This window comes from Amyelois transitella, chromosome 11 (assembly GCF_032362555.1).
Source record: "Amyelois transitella isolate CPQ chromosome 11, ilAmyTran1.1, whole genome shotgun sequence".
In the NCBI taxonomy this organism is placed as follows: domain Eukaryota; kingdom Metazoa; phylum Arthropoda; class Insecta; order Lepidoptera; family Pyralidae; genus Amyelois; species Amyelois transitella.
The window spans coordinates 5,877,772-5,896,366 of NC_083514.1; the positions used below are offsets into that span (position 1 = coordinate 5,877,772).

Here is an 18,595-nt window from a genome sequence, read left to right on the forward strand (position 1 = left end):
ATCTAGAATTTTATCCTATTAAGGTGGTAGTATATTATTACTTATTTATTTTAGTTCACAATTACATATACATACATAAAATCACGCCTCTTTCCCGGAGGGGTAGGCAGAGACTACCTCTTTCCACTTGCCACGATCCCTGCATACTTCCTTTGCTTCATCCACATTCATAACTCTCTTCATGCAAGCTCGGCGGTTTAGGGTACTTTTGACCTGACCCTTTACCAGGACGTCCTTAATTTGATCAAGATATGTTCGTCTAGGTCTTCCCACCCCGACCTTTCCCTCCACACTCTCTCAGTTCACAATTAAAATGTGTTATTTACGACTTCATATTAGAAATCTTACAATTATCAGTGGTTCTCTAAGATTCTATTATATTCTATTGAGCATCATAACATGCTCAATAAACATATATATAAACCTTCCTCCTGAATCACTATATCTATTAAAAAAACCACGTCAAAATCCGTTGTGTAGTTTTAAAGATATGAACATACATACAGACATGCATACGGATGCGGGAAGCAACTTTGCTTTATACTATGTAGTGAATTGATCTCAGCTCAGCAATTGATTAATAAAATGATTGACATCAATCAATGTCTTTTTCTTTTTGCTAAAGTTGTCAAAAATACATTACTTCATATTGAATCAATATTGAATGCATTTTCTCTAGGGCTTGACTTTAAAAAATTGGTATCGTTAATAAGGTCAAACAGGGTAATCGTTATAAATTCAGAAGCCTAATGGTGGTAACGATATCTTTGCGTCATTTACCGTTATACTTAAATAACGTAATCAGTAAAATTAACGGTGAGAGGTATTGTCGAGACTGTTTAACGTTAATTATAAGGAACGCAAAAGGCGCGCGCGCGGCTCGGATAGGCAACAACGCTTTGGTACCGTTATTAATCGGTCTTTACCTACCTGATAATAAAGAATTTTTGCTTAATTCCTTTTTAAATAATTTAATTTTTGAGAAATTTATCTTATAAGAATACAATAAGACTACTAATATTCACCTCCAAAGTCATCCACAATGCCAATGTTTAAATCGCTATATTAATGTCTCTCTTTTAAACATACGCTCAACGAGCGGCTGCGAAAGAGATATTTACTTGTTCCTTTCGTTGTCATTGTTAATGTTTCTACGTCTCCACAATCGCAAACGACTCTTGCGATGTTGTAGAAAGAGATCTTTGTCAAACACGGCTTTAACGTTTGTGTTGTCGAGTCGACACAACGTTGTGCAAACGACATAACGCCCAGATTTAAATTTCTCTCCCTTCTCCTCGGCAAGCATTGCATCTGTATTTTACTTCGGTATTTTCAACGATTTTGATATTTTTAGTTAATTACAGTTTATTTTATATCCAATAAAAACTATTAATATCTGTGAATAAAAACTACGTTTTACTGATTAAAATTATATTAATTAATGAAAATTAAGAATTCCTCCCTAGGATTCTATTGTTCTACTTGTTTTCTAATTATGAGTTTAATTTAAAAAGTTCTTGCCTACATAAAAATGCATACCAACTTACCAAAATTTAAATCATCCATTACCTACCTACCAAATTTATGTGTAAATCTGAGGAGTTAATAGCCTGTACAAGTTTTGTCATTAAATTTTGGTGATATTAATCATGGAATTATCAAATGTTATGGAACTTGGAGATGCAGCATCTGATAATTTATATCCTGCACTTTTCCAATGTTTTACAATAATATTGTGTGGGTATGTATAATTCCTATTTATATGCACTATTGTTTCTGTGGAGTACAACTTGGTTCTTTTAAATCATTAATTACAAAACATATATAGATGTAAAAGCAATTTGATATGTAGAAGGTTTTGTTTCTTTTGGTTTATTTCATATTTTTGTGCCCTATTAACACTTGTATTACAAATAGTAATCTTAGAAATTAAATCATGACATTGTTTTTCAGATACATCGCTGGCCGTCTAAATATTGTCTCATCAACAGAGTCGAAAGGGATTGCTACTTTTGTTGGCACATTTGCTTTGCCCTCCCTAATTTTCTTATCACTGGCACGTCTTGACTTCACTACTGTTAATTGGACATTTCTTCTAGCTATCCTTTTTGCTAAAGCACTTATATTTTTTGCTGTTATCATTGTAACTATATTTGTATCAAAACCAATCAACTTGGGGCGTGCTGGAATCTTTGCAATATTTTGCACACAAAGCAATGACTTTGCTCTTGGATACCCAATAAGTGAGTTTTTATTTTTACTCATACATATGTACATCTAATTATGGACTTAAAAACTTTGCAGACCTTGGTTTGTCCGTCGACAAAAGCACATTCACATTATGAACATTTTAGCTTGATTTTCACACAAGAGTACATACATACATATGATCACGTCTATTTCTCTTGCGGGGTAAACAGAGCCAACAGTCTTGAAAAGACTGAATAGCTACATTCAGCTATTTGGCTTAATGATAGAAGTGAGATTCAAATAGTGACAGGTTGCTAGCCCATCGCCTAAAATAGCCTACCTCTTAGTCGCTTTTTACGACATCTATGGGAAAGAGATGGAGTGGTCCTATTCTTTTTTTGGTATTGGTGCCAGGAACCACATGGAAAGAGTACTAACACAAACACATACAAGAGTACTAACACATAAACACTTACTAGCTGTGCCGTCAACTTTGTCTGCGCGGAATAGTTATTTTCTGGCATAATTGAAGCCCTCAACGATGTATAAGTTTCCTTGTTTTTTTTACATATGTATTCCATTATTTCTATGCTCCTTATAGTTGCAGTGTGATGTTATATAGGCTAAAGCCTTCATCAATAAATGGTCTATTCAATGCAAAAATAATTTTTCAATTCAAACCAGTAGTTCCTGAGATTAATGCATTCAAACAAACAAACTCTTCAGCTTTATAATATTAGTATAGATGGGGTGGACAACCAAGAGTTTTTAAGAGGCCACAATCAGCTGTTTGGCTTAAGATGGAATTGAGATTCCAATGAGGTTTCAGTTTCATAATGTATCAGCCTTTCCATTAGTCACTTTTTACTAAATCTGTGGGATTCCATCCTCAGACAGGTTATGATGCAAAAAAACATTTTCTGATTGGCCTGGGCCGTGGATGTTTTCATATTTAAGTATTTATTATAAAATATAGTATTGTTGAGTTATTTTCCTATAATAAAGTGCCAAACTTAATCTGTGGGATTTGCTTGCCTATTGTATATAAAAATTTGTAAATGTAACAATAGAGATCAAATAAATAAAAAAATATATACATACATACATATAATCACGTCTATATCCCTTGCAGGGTAGACAGAGCCTACAGTCTCGTAAAGACTGATAGGCCACATTCAGCTATTTGGCTTTAAGATAGGATTGAGATTCAAATAGTGACAGGTTGCTAGCTCATCGCCTAAAAGAAGAATCCCAAGTTTATAAGCCTACCCCTTAGTCGCCTTTTACGACATCCGTGGGAAAGAGATGGAGTGGTCCTATTCTTTTTTGTATTGGTGCCGGAAACACAGGCGCAAAAAAAAAATATATTTCTGTAAGAGGAAACAGATTGATTGGCTGACAGATATATCTACATACAGCTAGATATATCTACATAACAGCAGGGGAATATTTAATCATGCATGGAATGTTGTTAAAGTATATTTATTGTTTCAGTCAATGCAATTTATAAGGAGTCTCATCCAGAATATGCCCAATACCTATATTTGATGGCTCCAATATCACTAGCAATACTGAACCCTATAGCTTTTGTTTTGATGGAAATAAATAAACAGAGAGAGAATACTCAGACTGTCACAGATTCAACCAGAAAGGCAGAAGTTTGCAAGTTATTATTCAAACAAATAATTAAAGGAATTGCTTTCAATCCAGTTTTGGTCATGACTGTATTGGGAATTATAGGGGATATTGTGTTTAAGCACCAGCTTTCTATATACATTGAAGGCCTACTCCAGGTATGTTACTCCAGGTTGTTATTGGCTTAATCATTTATTATCACAAATATTCCACAACACTCTAAAAAAAACTGGCTAAGTGAGAGGTGGACTTGCCACGCTTGACTTGACACGCACCCTTCGTGCGCAAGTCCACCTCTATGTTTGTTACTTAAATATTTATTTTTATATTGACGTTTCTAACTGTTTATTGAAATTGACCAAAAAATTGCATAACATAATATGAAGAAATGCCATGCAATTTCTTGGGTTTTTATAACAACGCCATCTAGCGCAAATCCGTATAGTGGCAACAGAAATACATATTTATTAAGTACTAATTTCAACTTCTTAGCTGTTACTGTTTATCATACAGCCTGGGACAGTCTGATGGACAGCGGAGGCTAAGAAATAGGGCCCGATTTTACCTTTTCGGTACAAGACCCTAAAAACAAAATCTTTCTCTATGCAGGTATTTGGACAATCTTTCTCTGCTTCTGCTCTCTTTCTACTTGGCTTACGAATGGTGGGTCAAATCCATCGTCTCAGAGGTCCAGCGTTGGTCTTGCCATGTATTTTGATTATGGTGAAATTGTAAGTATTTTGACCTTCTTAATTTAGGCCTTCCTCTTTTATTATTGTATTATGGCCTGTAAAAAAGCAAAATAATTTTCTGTTTCAGGATAATTTTACCAGTAGTCATGAGGGAGTGTGTAAGTGTCATGAATGCAGGAGCCAATGAATCTGAGACAGTATCTTTGTCAACATACGCATTTTTGTACGGAACAATACCTACAGCACCTGCTGTTTTTGTGTTTTCCAACCTCTATCAACTGGAAATGGACTTGGTACACAGTTAGCTTTTTAAGTTTTTTTTTTAATGAAAGCTAGCTTTTACCAGCAGCTTAGCCCGCACGAATTAAGCGCTACCTACACGCGCGAATTTAGCGCCATCTACAAAATAATACAGGTTCGCAGGTCGAAAATGCTATAGGAAATTTAGTTTTCACCGGGATGAAAAGTCCCTATGTACTTCTCCAGACTCTTAATTAACGTAAAATTTCACGAAGATTGTTTCAGAAGATAAACCGCTATCAAGGATGAATAATTTCCGCCGTTTTTGTTTTCACATTTTCCATTACTTCTTCGTTCCTTATAGTTGCAGCGTGATGTTAAATAGCCAAAAGTCTTCCTCGATGAATGGTCTATTCAACAAAAAAATAATTTTTAATTCGAACCAGTAGTTTCTGAAATTTGCGCGTTCAAACAAACAAACTCTTTTGCTTTATAATATTAGTAAAGATTGTTATTTAATAAGTTGAAATGATAATTTTATGCTATTAACATTGAATAATTTCATGTTATTTTTGTCTATATTTTGGCATACCGCAAAAAAAATTTACATAATATGCATACATACCTAAAATCACGCCTTTTTCCCGGAGGTGTAGGCAGATACTACATCTATCCACTTGCCACGAACTCTGCATACTTCCTTCGCTTCATCCACATAATAATATAGGTACTCACAATAAATAACGCATGTTGCAAAATTTTACAGCTACCAGGCATAACTTGTTGTATTTGTTAATGTATGTGCTGAAATTAATAGGAAAACAAAATATTTTTATATTTATGAATTTTTAACCCATATTTTTTAGATGGCGTCTTCAATGGTCATCTGTACTTTCTTATCTGGACCCCTGATGTTCCTCTCTGCTCAAGTAATATCAATAAATAAGGACTATGCAGATCAGCTCAAGAGATTCGGTTTTGATATGTCAATCGTGGTTTTGATAGCCACTTTGTGGGTTTTGACAGTCTTCACAGTTACCAAAAAGTATAAGCGTATGCCTCACAGATTGACTCTTTGCCTCCTTGTATCTCAGGTAAGTACACCATATTAATTTAATCAAAGATATTAATATTCTTGAGCACCATTCAAATATTTACAAGCCTGTTTTAATAAATTTGATGTATTTTTTATTCTTTCTCATTCTCATCCAGTTGTACCTTCCACATTCTTCGGAGCCTGGGCTGTAGTCTGCTTTCTACTTTCATTGTTCCTTTTTGCATTCATTTAATATTTAGAAAATAATTCAGTTCACTATTTTTTTGTGAAATTATAAAATTATGTTTTTACAGATTCTATTGGCAGTCAGTGTGATATGGGGTGGTCCATTAACCAGCTACACACCCTCCTGGGAAACTACCATACAGGAGTCGCTCAGGATATTCAGCATGTATTCGTGCCTGCTATGGACTTCTATGCTTTCAGTTGGGTTGCTCATGTTAGAGGTGAATATGTCTAACATACATACACATAATCAAATGTTTTTTCCGGAGAGGTAGGTAGAGGATACATCTTTCGAAGTGACAATATCTGTGCATTTTTATTTATGTTGTTTACTTTTCAATTATCCTGAATTCTTCAAGACTATGGGTTACATATATATAAGGTATAAAGACGTTATTATATGTATGAATATTTATGTCTTGCAGACTCGAGGGCCATGTTTCGTGGTGACCATATGGCCTGTCTTGGGTTTCGTGGCATGGGGCGCCCCAGGCGTAATGGTTGCGATATTATTGGCCACAAAACACAGCCCAGACCTGGACAGCAAGGCCTCTGACGCGATACGCCTGTGTCTTCTGGTGTTCTGTTTGACAGGTTGGTATATATTTTTTTTTTAATATGACTTTTATCACTTGTGTGACTTTACCAGCCTCATAGGTTACTTCATACTTTTTTCAGTGGGTTTAGTGGGTTTGTTTTTTTTAGAGATATAGAACTTTGAAATGGAATAATTTAAGGTGATTTTTTAAAATCGACAGATAATTGACTTTATTCAAAAGATAATCTTTTGGCATTATAATTTAAATATGATTTCTGGCATATGACCGCCTCGGCTGACTTGGACGTAATCGAATCTGAAGATCAAATTTTCAATCACTTTTTCTAACATTTGTGGCTGTTTATCGGCGTAGACTAGAGACTTCACATATCCCCACAGAAAATATTCGAGCGGCTTTAAATCACACGATCTTGGAGGCCAATTTATGGGACCAGATTTTGAAATTATGCGATTACCAAACGTTTCCTCCAGTAAATCAATTGTGGCACGAGCTGTATGACATGTTGCGCCGTCTTGTTGAAACCACAGCTCCTGCACATAATTGTTGTTTAACTGAGAAACAAAAAAGTCTGTAATCAGGGCTCTATAGCGGTCACCATTGACTGTAACGTTTTGGCCAACATCGTTTTTAAAGAAGTACAGACCAATGATTGCACCAGCCCATAAAGCACACCAAACAGTCAGTTTTTTCTATGTAACGGTGTCTCAACATACACCTGAGGATTACCTTCGCTCCAAATATCTGCCATATTTGGAGCGTGTGTTGTGTGCTTATTGACATAGCCTTTCAACCAAAAATGAGCTTCATCGGTAAACAAAATTCTCTTGTGGAAATTTGAGCACATTCACCGAATGTACGCCTTGCTAGGTGATCGCGTGCCTTAAATTCTTGCACGAGTTGATTGGGAAGCACACAAACCAAGATCTTTACGCAAAATCTTCCATAAATTGAATGGACACAATTCCAACTCCTGTGCACGATGGCGGATATACCTATTCGGGTCTACGCTACGCTCTACAGCAGCAATGGCATCTGCTGTACGTACTGTACAACGTCTCTGTGGATGCGTATTATCAATTAGAGAAAAGGTGGCGCGAAAACGGTCCATAGTTTGTCGAAATAATTGCTCTGATGGACGATTATGTTGTCCGTAAAATGGACGTAGTGCGCGATACGTATATCGATCAGAACCATTATTTTCATAATAAATTTGCACAATTTGGAAGCGTTGTTCAGGAGTCCAGTCTATTCATGTAAAAATGCCAAACCGAACAAAACACAAATCACTTGATAGCTTACAAAATTGCCGCCAGTTTAAACAGTGCTGTCAACTTAAAGTTCTATACCTGTAAAAAACACCCGTTACAAGCTTAAGTTTGAATTATACAACATTTCCTCGGTTCATAATGGGTTAGTGTAGTCCATAAGGTCCTTATTTGGTATCAATAAACTTAAAATCTAGCTAACACACAATTGAACACATGTCTATCGCCTATGTACTTATAATTCTAATTACTTTGTGTACGAAATACACTTTCATGGGAATTATCACAAATAAGAGTGGCATATGTTACAACTGCAGGTCTTGTCTATGCCATTGTAAAATTTCATTAAAATAGGTTCCTTTCTTTTGAGATTATTTGTTCCAAACAAAAATCTTTTTATGTATGATATTATGTCATTGTTAGTTCTTTTCAAACAGTGAAACACAAGCTTCTAGCAAGTAAACTCTTCTTCCTCTTGGCTTTAGTCTTGGTTGCATCCCTATGGAGACGAGCCCGGGGTAAGTCCTTGTCCATGGATCCTGGCTTGAGTGAGTCAGGTTTTTACACGAAGCGAGGGGAACCTAGGCCTTTTCAGGGGAAGCTAGCCCATATAGGATTATGGTTACACACCCAATTGCCTGAATGTGCAGGTTTCCTCACGATGTTTGCCTTCACCGTAAGAGCATCGTTTTGTATTGAAACTTATGTACAAAACTTCGAAACTTCTAGCAAGTAAACATTGATATATTTTTCAGTTTCCGTGGGTTGTTTGATTGTGTACGTGCGATTCCGCCGGCGCAGTGCGCAGTTCGCATCTTTGTCTGCCGAGGTGTCGGGTTCGAGTCCGCCGGACGAGTCCACGAGTCTGGTGGATAACGTTGAACCTATATCACACACGCAGTCCCTTTCCAACGGTAAATATAAAAATTGTTTTGATAACAATCCGTCAAATTAAAAAAAAAAAGGGTTTCATACTTTATTATAAACGTTTTGTTTTTGTTTGTAGGTATACTTGTTTTCTTATTATTACACTTTATATGCTTATTTAAATAAAGTATTTGCTCTTACCTATACTTATATTATAAAGCTGAAGAGTTTGTTTGTTTTAACGCGCTAATCTCAGGAACTACTGGTTCGAATTGAAAAATTATTTTAGTATTGAATAGACCATTTATCGAGGAAGACTTTAGGCTATTTATGATGATAAATAGCCTAAAGTTTGATGAAACTGCAGCTATTAGGACCGAAGTAATAATGGAAAATGTGAAAAAACGGGGAAAATTATTCATCATTGAGATGCCCAACATAACTATTCCACGCGGACGAAGTCGCGGCCACAGCTAGTATCGTCATATTACTCTAAAATATGAACAAAAATGTATTTAAAAAAATATGAACTGTATTTTATCATAATTCTGTTTGTATGAATGAATATAGGTACCTATTGATTGATTAATTCTTTTCTTATTTTCATGTACAATTTAAGGAGATCCAGGTAAATTACAACCATGTTATTATATTTGCGGGTAGGTCGTTACCAAAGGTTTCTGGCAATGTGCTTAATATCATCAAAATAGGTCTTATAGTTGTTTTGTTTTTAATATCTTTATAACACAGAAATTTACACAGTTCGGTACAAGAGAAAGTATATAGTTATAAAAGAAATAAATCACTTGCAATTGCATAACTTTACTTGTAGTTATTTGTTATAAACAAAAAACGATTACGAACCGGAAGTTATTTCTTTTTTAATCAGTAATATAGAATTGTCACTGCGCACATGGACGATAATAATAACCGCGAGCGTTACACTATATTTTAGATTATTTCGCTGCTATAATAATATATATTTTTATTTTAATAATTCAGGGTGCTATGGGACCATAACGGCCACACCATCGCCCAGTAAAAACGCGAACGCCTGTTGTTCCGACGATCCCAACTGCGAGAATGGCTTGATAGCCTCTCACGATATTGAGGATATAGCAAACAAGTAAGTTTTCTATTTTATTTATAACTCGTTAATTTTTTCTCTTTTTTAGTCCAATAAATTCACCACAATACGTCATACTCGTACAGTATAACCACTTTTTTAAGTTGCATAAATGTACTCTTCGCAAAAGTAAAAGTTTTGTTTGGCGCGAAAATATAAGAGCGGTGAACTCTTTAGAGCGCGCCGTTTAAAACAAATGAAGTAAGGGGTTTGTGCGAGTTTTACTCGATCAAACGCGTCGATAAAGTAAACGCGAATTTGTATGTGATTTAATCAGCGCCACCTAGTAATAACGCAATGGCACTAATGCGACTCCATACAAATTCGCGTTTACTTGCTTGACGTGTTTGACCGAGTAAAACTCGCACTAACCCCTCTGTTCGCTGTTGCGAACGTGATAGCAGAAGAAAGTTTTTGGATTTTAAGTTTAACGTATTTGTAATAAGTTCGTTATTTTATTGAGTTTAAGCCGGCGGTTGGTTGCGCTATTCTGCGGGGTCATTATTCCGTCCTAAATATCACTCATCTTTCCCGGCACCCGGAAGAGTAGGAAGAGACTTCATTTATTTTCTTAAAAATAAATAAATGTATTAAGTTACTGAATTACTTGTGTGACTTGTGTTTGTTATGTTCCTATTTAACTATTTCCAGGGATTGCGCTTGCCCCGCGTCGCAGCAACAACGCTGCAAATCTTCCAGCGAAGCTTGTGCATATCTCAACGAATTAGAACGAGCGGCCAGCCAGCTGGGGCTCCTGCCGCCCGAACAGAGTCGGGGCCGAGGCGGGCAACTTCTCAAGCATACCGTGCTGCTTATCGTGAACAGTCTTAGCATGTTCATCGTGAGTTTTGATCGTGCTACATATAGAGATACTACCTATCTAAAAAATGCCCAGAACAAATTTGTTCGTCATATAGTATAGTTCTTCAGTAAAGTCATGATATGTGTATGATGTACCTATGTATTTAGGTTATAGTAATTGGGTACACGAAATAGCGTATGTGTATCTCGAAGTTTCGAGTCCCCGTTGTTTTAAAAACGCGGAGTTGCTCACCTTACTGTTGCGAAAACCCCACTTAAAACAATTCACTGACCAATCCTTAAGTCTGTTGAAGATACTTTGTAAATAAGATAGAGAAATATCGTTAACGAATTTTGTTCAGTATTTTTTTCTTTTACAGGGAATTACATATACGACATGGCGGATGATGTTGAAAGACGAAAGCGGCGTGTTTATAGAGATTGAATTTTTGGATATCGTTGCTAACTACGGCCAAGGTCTTGTACTATTCATCCTGTTTGGGCTGGACCCAGAAGAAATTTTGATACCTACAATCAGATTCATCAAGAAAAAATGGTAAGAACCGCAAATACATTTTTTTTAATATATCATTTTATTTCAAAAGCAGTCATTTCTATCACTCAGGATTATTGTGCATTCTTACAATGAATATGCCGACAGTGAACTTGACTATGGGAAAGACATTTTTTAACAGACTTCATTGTATTATTAAAGTAGCCATAATTTTTTTCTTTACATACTTAGTAGTTTGCTAGTAAATTATTTTAATAAGGGAATTATTTAGCTTGATTTTGTGCTACACAGGCATGGAGCTGATACCGTAATCCTACCTTCGGTAGATGACCTTAGTTTTGAAACTAAACATGTGTGCGATCAGTTCATAACTCATCACTTAGAACGCTGCAGGGAGGCTATTGCTAAGGATACAAGGTAAGTTATTTATCTATACTAATATTATAAAGCTGAAGAGTTTTTTTTTGTTTGAACGCGCTTATCTCAGGAACTACTGGTTCGAATTGAAAAATTATTTTTGTGTTAAATAGACCATTTATCGAGGAAAGCTTTAGGCTATATAACATCACGCTGCAACTATTAGGAGCGAAGAAATAATGGAAATTGAAAAAAAAAACGGGGAAAATTATTCATCCTTCAATGATGCCCAATATAACTATTCCACGCGAACAGAGTCGCGACCACAGCTAGTTTTAAATATAAGCCTTAAAGCTGTACCTAACAGTTAAACTTAATGCTGATTTAGAAAATGGCAAATAGATATCAAATTCATTCATTCGTATAATCACGTCTATCCTTGTGGGGTAGACAGAGCCAGCAGTCTTGAAATACTTGGCCACGTTCAGCTGTTTGCCTTAATGATAGAATTGACATTCAGATAGTGACAAGTTGCTAGCCCATCGCCTAAATGAAGAATCCCAAGTTTATAAGCCTATCCCTTAGTAGTTTTTTACGACATCCAAGGGAAAGAGATATATAAATTTCATATTGGATCATGGTCAAGCATTTTAAATATTATTCGGTTTTTTCGGAAAGATGTGATAAGTATACCTAATAGTAAATTTATATCAACATTAAACATGTGTTAGGTGGCGTATGCGCACATACCGTGGCGTATTCCGCGGCTCGTGCCTCGTCCGTTGGCTGATCAGCTGCGGGCTGGCCAAGGACGAGGCGGAAGCCGTAACGTATGGCCGCCATTTGCTGGACGGACGTCTCATAGCGCACGTGAACAACGCCCACCACTTCACTAACTCCCCGCTGTTGTACACCTTCAACTGAACATGCTATTTTGTAAAAGTGTGAGTTAAAAGGGTAATTATATATTTCTTATCTGTGTTATCCGATTTGGGTTAGATGTTTGGGCTAAGGTCATGAGGTCCATCCTGATCAATATCATTTCAGCAGCCCGGTACTCAACTTCTTTACTAGATATAGAGCCTCAAAAATAGGCTATTTGACAAAGTTTTTAAAACTATCTTAGGGTTTTTTTTTGTTAATAAGAACCCTAAGAAACGTAATTAATAAAAATGATTAAGACTCTTTTAAGTCACACTGTACAATCCTTTTTGATATTAATATTTTGACCAATGATACGCGCTTTCTATTAACGGACCCGTAGATTAATATTAAACTGACTAGTCTAAGTTGAATTCACAAATATTATTGTTGATAAGTGTAAAGCTGTTAAATGTCATATTGATAAGTCATAAAAATAATTTTTGTCGCTTGTGTTGCGATACGAACTATCTTGTAATCGTTATAGCAAACATATAAATATATAAAATTGGATCAACATATTGTATAAGAGTTTTAATAGGTTTTATCAAAACTAGGTATTTCTATATTTACCTAATATCCCTACCACATGGTACTTAGAAAAAGTATTTAAAAAATATGATACAATTCTCGGTTTATTCAATCTTGTAGTAAATAAGCAAAGTTCATAACATTCTTTCCGTAAATTGATTAATGTGGCATGAATAGACTGATATGGAGTATGGTAATGAATTTGGTATAAGCAAGTCATAGCTATCCATGACTTTAAATTATATATCTTTATTAAATTATTCTTAAAAATGCAGGTATTAAATTGTACACCAATGTTACATTGTGATAAGTAATGAAGTCATGTTTATTTTGATACTTATCATTGTGATTCATACAAATTCCATTAAAAATATTTTTTTAATGTATAATTTGTACTGATCTACACCTAGTTAATTTTCAGTTTTAATTTTCTGTGGTTTTTCTGTTTATTAACATAATTATGATCATGTAAACCCTGTTTGATACGCGCGTGTTTCACCGCCGCTATGATAAATTATTCGCTGTCACTGGGCCAACGCATGGGGTTCACTACGGGCGCTTTCGACTTATGCGTTTCGTGTCAGACCGCTACGGTGCCAAAGCGATGCGTTAGACGTACAGCGCACGGACGATCGATCCTCTTTTTTCAACAAAACGGTCAGTGCGGCTACAGTGCGGCACCGGTACCGCGAACGCTCAACAACAGGACGACATCGGTGCTGCTCTTTTACGGGGGAGTCGTTTTTTCTTATCTTTGATGATTTTCAACAAGAGCGCTAACAGTAATGTTTCTTCATCAAAGTTCATGGCTAGACTGATGTCAAATCACTAGGATAAAAACGCTAATAATATATAACCAGCGGCACGTTAAGTGTGCGGCAGCGGTCCGACAAGAAACGAATAAATTGAAAGCGCCTACTTCACTATCCTTGGCTGAATTTTATTATATTTGTTAGTAATAAAACCTAACATAGTCTGGATTGAGTCATCGAATTATTAGAATTTGAAATAAGTAGTTTTGTTAATTACTATTCCTATATACAGGAAGATTAATGTTACATTATAAACATATGAATACACATATATTTATATATATGTAATTGAGTAAGGTATAATCAAAATTCTTTGGTGCTTGTTTTATTGATACAAAGCTTTTGGTGCTGAATGTCTTACATTTTCATACTGGAGTCATTTTATTATAAGTTGCATGTGATGCATTTTGTTATGTAGATATGTAAGATACTTTTTTTTTCAATGTTAGGTACTTGGTACTTAAATATCCTTACTCAGATAGTAAAACTTTGTCCAATTGTATAACATGTACCTACGCGTTAAATACATATGTATGTATATTAATAAGTAAAAACTGTAACAGAAGACGCAAGTTTTGAAATAGGTATGAAAAAGGTATTTTCTTTGTTTTCAGTTTAACATTAAAAGTGAATTCTGTGCTGATTTTACTCATGTTTCAACGATGGTCATTTAAAGCTCTATTTAAAAAGGCAATGTAGCTTAACAGTTACAGTTGACAGTACGAACACCAAATTTAACAGAGTTTGCTTTAAGTCATAAACTAATCAAGAGCTGTAGGTATATTTCTAATTAATGATCTCATACCATAGGTACCAGTAAGACCAATGTCAAAATAATGAGAACTGCTTCAGTGGTGTTAAAATAGATAATAATAGTTTTATATATGAGACAAATTACACATATTGTGGGATTAAATTTAGTTACCATGATCTAATTGGTTTTGTGCAATATTTCTTCATGCTTCATAAAGTTTCATTTATGTAACTTATTGTGATTTTGGCTGTTATATTTTTAGTTAGAATGTAAGTTTTGAATTATAATGTTATAATGATCATATAGAGGTTTGCTATAAAATATATTCTGTCATTTATAATATGAATCATAAATTATTATATCCTAAATATAATGGGTGTATATTTTGTTTGAGCAAAAGAAAATGTAAAAAAAAATATATGTTGCACAGCAAACCATCTTTTTTTTCCTTGAAAACAATATTATTTGTTAACTATAATAAACCTTACCACGAGAATGGCTAACGCACATTATCAAAATCATTCGCCCATAAGAAAGTCCCACAACAAAACACAGTAAAAACATTTTAAAAAATATTTATTCATCATTTTCTCGTTCCATATCATTTTCATCTCCATCGTCTTGCTCAGGTGCTTCCCACCAGGTTAACAAGCCTAGGCCGGGTTCATTAATTCCACCAACCAGTCTATATGGGGCTACTGTTTGTACTGCTCGCTCTGTGCCAGGAGGTCCAGTTGGTAAACTTTCCTCAAATGCTTCACTTGTCACCCTAAACCTAATTGATTCACCTGAAAGTATATTGAAAGAATAACTACCATTTCAAAACATATTCAATATAGGTAATCTTAATCCTTACATTATCTTCAAAAGAAAAATAAAAGTCAAAATAGATGTTATTCAACAACAGAATCCCTTAATTATAAATAATTAAGAATATATTAATGACAGTCTCATAAGCAATTTTCAAATGGCTTCTGTTTCTACAATATTATGCTTTAGATATAAATATTTTTTACTAATTAACCTGAGTCCATAAACAAATCATGTTTATCTCCATCTTCCTTAGGGTACTCCCAAACCCAAGCTTGATCATTTTCATCAAATCTGGATGGATGTTGCAATGCATTTATTGGTATGAGTATATCATCGAAAAATCCTAATGTAACTGTAAATTAAAAAAATATGGTAAGCTAGTGAATTGTAAAAATGGTTGAAAATAAAAACAAATATTTGAACTGATAATTTGATGTAGAAAAAATAAGTTTGCAGGTTATTTGGTTGTGTTTTTGACATGGTTATAGATATTTAATTCTGTTTCATCTTAGCATGCTGCCTGTTGCACCCTCCATGGAAGTGTTTCAAGGACCAGTCTGTGTTCAGACTTTTCCACTTGGTCTGGTTTTCAGTGTATTCAGTTGCCAGTCCATTGTCTCTCAAATCATGACATGAAGGCTGCCTCAGATATGCAGGTTCCTCAAGTCCTTCTGAGAAACTCCACAAATCCAGCTCAGCATGTTCATTTCTGTAATATGCAGTTTTTGCTTGTGCCACTGTAACACTGGCCATGCCTCACTGCTATAAAACAGGCCAGGCCTAATGATTGATTTTTAGACTTGCCCTTTTAGCCTAACCAGCCATACAGGCATACATTCAGAAGAATAATGAGATATAAACCATTCATCAGAAAATCCTCTTTCCAACATCTGACAGAGAAATTAGGGGGACTTTATAATATGGAGTGATAATAAATTTCTTAAATACAATCATTACCATGTACCCCTTCTCTACTGCAACTTCTTATTTTGCCTATGAGAATTTCTTCAACCACAGGTCTAAAAACAATATACCTAAATTGGACTTCAGTGTGTGATGAACCATCGCCTGGGTATATGTACGAATGGCCGATATGCGTGATATCGAATAAAGCTATGCATAAGCCAACATTTAGTACTACCTGAAAACAAAGACGACTGTTAATGAAAAAAAATATTTTTGGGTAATTTAGGTACCTTTTGAAAATGTAAACAATTTTTGTTTACTTTGTTTGCTAGTTTCGTATTCAGCAATGTGGTTATTGATTCCGTCAAACTTTGGTGAAAATGGTCCGGAGTAACACGAATAACATCTTTCATCTCGGCTAGAACAAACATTATTGATTAGAACTATGTACATAAAGAGTGTAGAAAGAAAAACAGAAAATTTGCAGATAACAACGTAAACATGTTGTTAATAGTTACACTACACTTTGATCTTAGCAATTTAGCATTCTTAGCCAAAAGGCCGAGAATATTTAATGTTTGACATATGTCACTGTCATGTCATCTCATTGTACTGGCAAAGGCAACTTTGGTTGTGGGTTGGGGTCCATATCGTCTGTTTTCAAAACGATGTAGGTAGGTATTTGACAACCAACGTACATACATACATACATACATAAAATCACGCCTCTTTCCCGGAGGGGTAGGCAGAGACTACCTCTTTCCACTTGCCACGATCTCTGCATACTTCTTTCGCTTCGTCCACATTCATAACTCTCTTCATACAAGCTCGGCGGTTTCGGGTACTTTTGACCTGACCCTTTACCAGGACGTCCTTAATTTGATCAAGATACGTTCGTCTAGGTCTTCCCACTCCGACCTTTCCCTCCACACTCTCCTTGTATATCTGCTTAGTCAACCTGCTTTCATTCATCCTCTCCACATGACCGAACCATCTTAACATACCCTTTTCTATTCCTGTAACTACATCTTCTTTCAAATCACAACATTCCCTTATCACGCTGTTCCTTATCCTGTCACTCAATTTCACACCCATCATACTCCTTAACGCTCTCATTTCCACTGCATTTATTCTGCTTTCATGCTTCTTTTGCCATACCCAACTTTCACTCCCATACATTAATGTCGGGACCAACACGCCCCTGTGCACAGCCAGTCGAGCCTTTTTGGATAGTTTCTGACTGCTCATAAAGGCATGCAAAGCTCCATTCACCATGTTCCCCGCGTTCACTCTCCTTTCAATATCACTATCATACTTGCCATCTGATGTAAACTTTGATCCTAGATATACAAACTCTTTCACTTGCTCCACTTTTTCTCCTCCAATCCAAATATTACATGCTGTCATTTCTTTCTCCATTTCAAAAACCAGTGTTTTAGTTTTACTTACGTTCACTTTCATTCCTTTCTCTTTTAAAGCTTCATGCATACAGTTTACCATCTCCTGTAACTCCTCCGCTGATGACGCCAGTATAACCTGATCGTCGGCATAGAGCAGACATTTGACGAGTAACTCATTCATCCTTAATCCACTTTTAGACTCTTTCAAATCTGTCAAACAGCTATCCATAAATAGGTTGAACAGCCACGGTGACGCAACACATCCTTGCCTAACGCCTTTCTCAATCTTAAACCACTCAGTGTGCGCTCCGTTTATCCTGACACAAGCACTCGAATCCTCATATAAGGATTTCAGTGCTCGTATTAAGAGACTGCTCACCCCATGCATAGAAAGTGCTGACCACAATTCATCAACAACCAAAATCTGACAACCAACGTCCATAATAAAATTAGGTTTTTTTTTTTGGTATTTCACAACAAATTCCTTTTCGGTTGTAACTACGTATTTAAAGTTACTCGTTGTAAGAAAATGGAGTTATATTGAATTTATTATTGAGATTATTCGATAACGAAAATAAAATGCCGTGTGGTTTCTGGTACTTTAAAATACCACTCTATCTCTTTCCCATAGATGTCGTAAAAGGTGACTGAGGGATAATGTACTTCGGTTTCTTCTTTTAGACGTGACCGTTCAGTATTTTTTTAAAGACTCTTGGCTTGGCCGTCTACCCCATAAGGGATAAAGTCTTTATAATATGTATGTATGAATATTAAATGAAGTATCCTTCATACTTAACCCTAACTTAATTGCCGTATCTTTTCAACAAACGCTCGACGAGGCAGCGAGAGAGGTGTTTGTTCGTTCCTTTCGTTGTCGTTTAAGTTTTTTAATCTCCGCAAATGTTGACTGCATGTCAGTCGGAAATAAC

General features: G+C 35.5%; 2 protein-coding genes across 3 annotated transcripts in view; one reads left to right on the forward strand and one right to left on the reverse strand.

Annotated features, from left to right (window-relative positions):
- Positions 1–16,852, reverse strand: part of LOC106135112 (DNA-directed RNA polymerase III subunit RPC8) — an 85,179-nt gene extending 68,327 nt beyond the window's left edge. The window contains exons 1-4 of one of the 2 annotated variants that reach the window (XM_060946475.1): positions 16,587–16,852; positions 16,318–16,501; positions 15,572–15,712; positions 15,115–15,335 (exon numbers count right to left, since the gene is read on the reverse strand). In XM_060946475.1, coding sequence (XP_060802458.1) covers positions 15,124–15,335; positions 15,572–15,712; positions 16,318–16,501; positions 16,587–16,697 — 648 coding nt within the window. In that variant the 5' untranslated portion in view covers positions 16,698–16,852 and the 3' untranslated portion in view covers positions 15,115–15,123. Of the gene's footprint in view, positions 1–15,106; positions 15,336–15,571; positions 15,713–16,317; positions 16,502–16,586 lie in introns of those variants that run through there. The other variant, XM_013335312.2, reaches the window with a different exon arrangement.
- LOC106135110 (lysosomal cholesterol signaling protein) lies at positions 1,277–14,658 on the forward strand. Its single transcript, XM_060946461.1, has 14 exons — positions 1,277–1,741; positions 1,954–2,243; positions 3,685–3,983; positions 4,435–4,556; positions 4,645–4,810; positions 5,624–5,851; positions 6,108–6,260; positions 6,465–6,633; positions 8,620–8,778; positions 9,734–9,857; positions 10,509–10,698; positions 11,039–11,214; positions 11,464–11,589; positions 12,261–14,658. The coding sequence occupies exons 1-14, from the start codon at positions 1,650–1,652 to the stop codon at positions 12,451–12,453; spliced, it is 2,487 nt and encodes an 828-aa protein (XP_060802444.1). The 5' UTR covers positions 1,277–1,649; the 3' UTR covers positions 12,454–14,658.
- Positions 16,853–18,595: the final 1,743 nt, after the last annotated feature.

Coding starts and splice junctions, on each gene's coding strand:
- LOC106135110 (XM_060946461.1), top strand. CDS start 1,650: ATGGAATTATCAAATGTTATGGAACTTGGAGATGCAGCATCTGATAAT. Junction 6,634..8,619: donor TCTGGTGTTCTGTTTGACAG/GTTGGTATATAT, acceptor TATATTTTTCAG/TTTCCGTGGGTTGTTTGATT. Junction 10,699..11,038: donor ACAGTCTTAGCATGTTCATC/GTGAGTTTTGAT, acceptor TTTCTTTTACAG/GGAATTACATATACGACATG.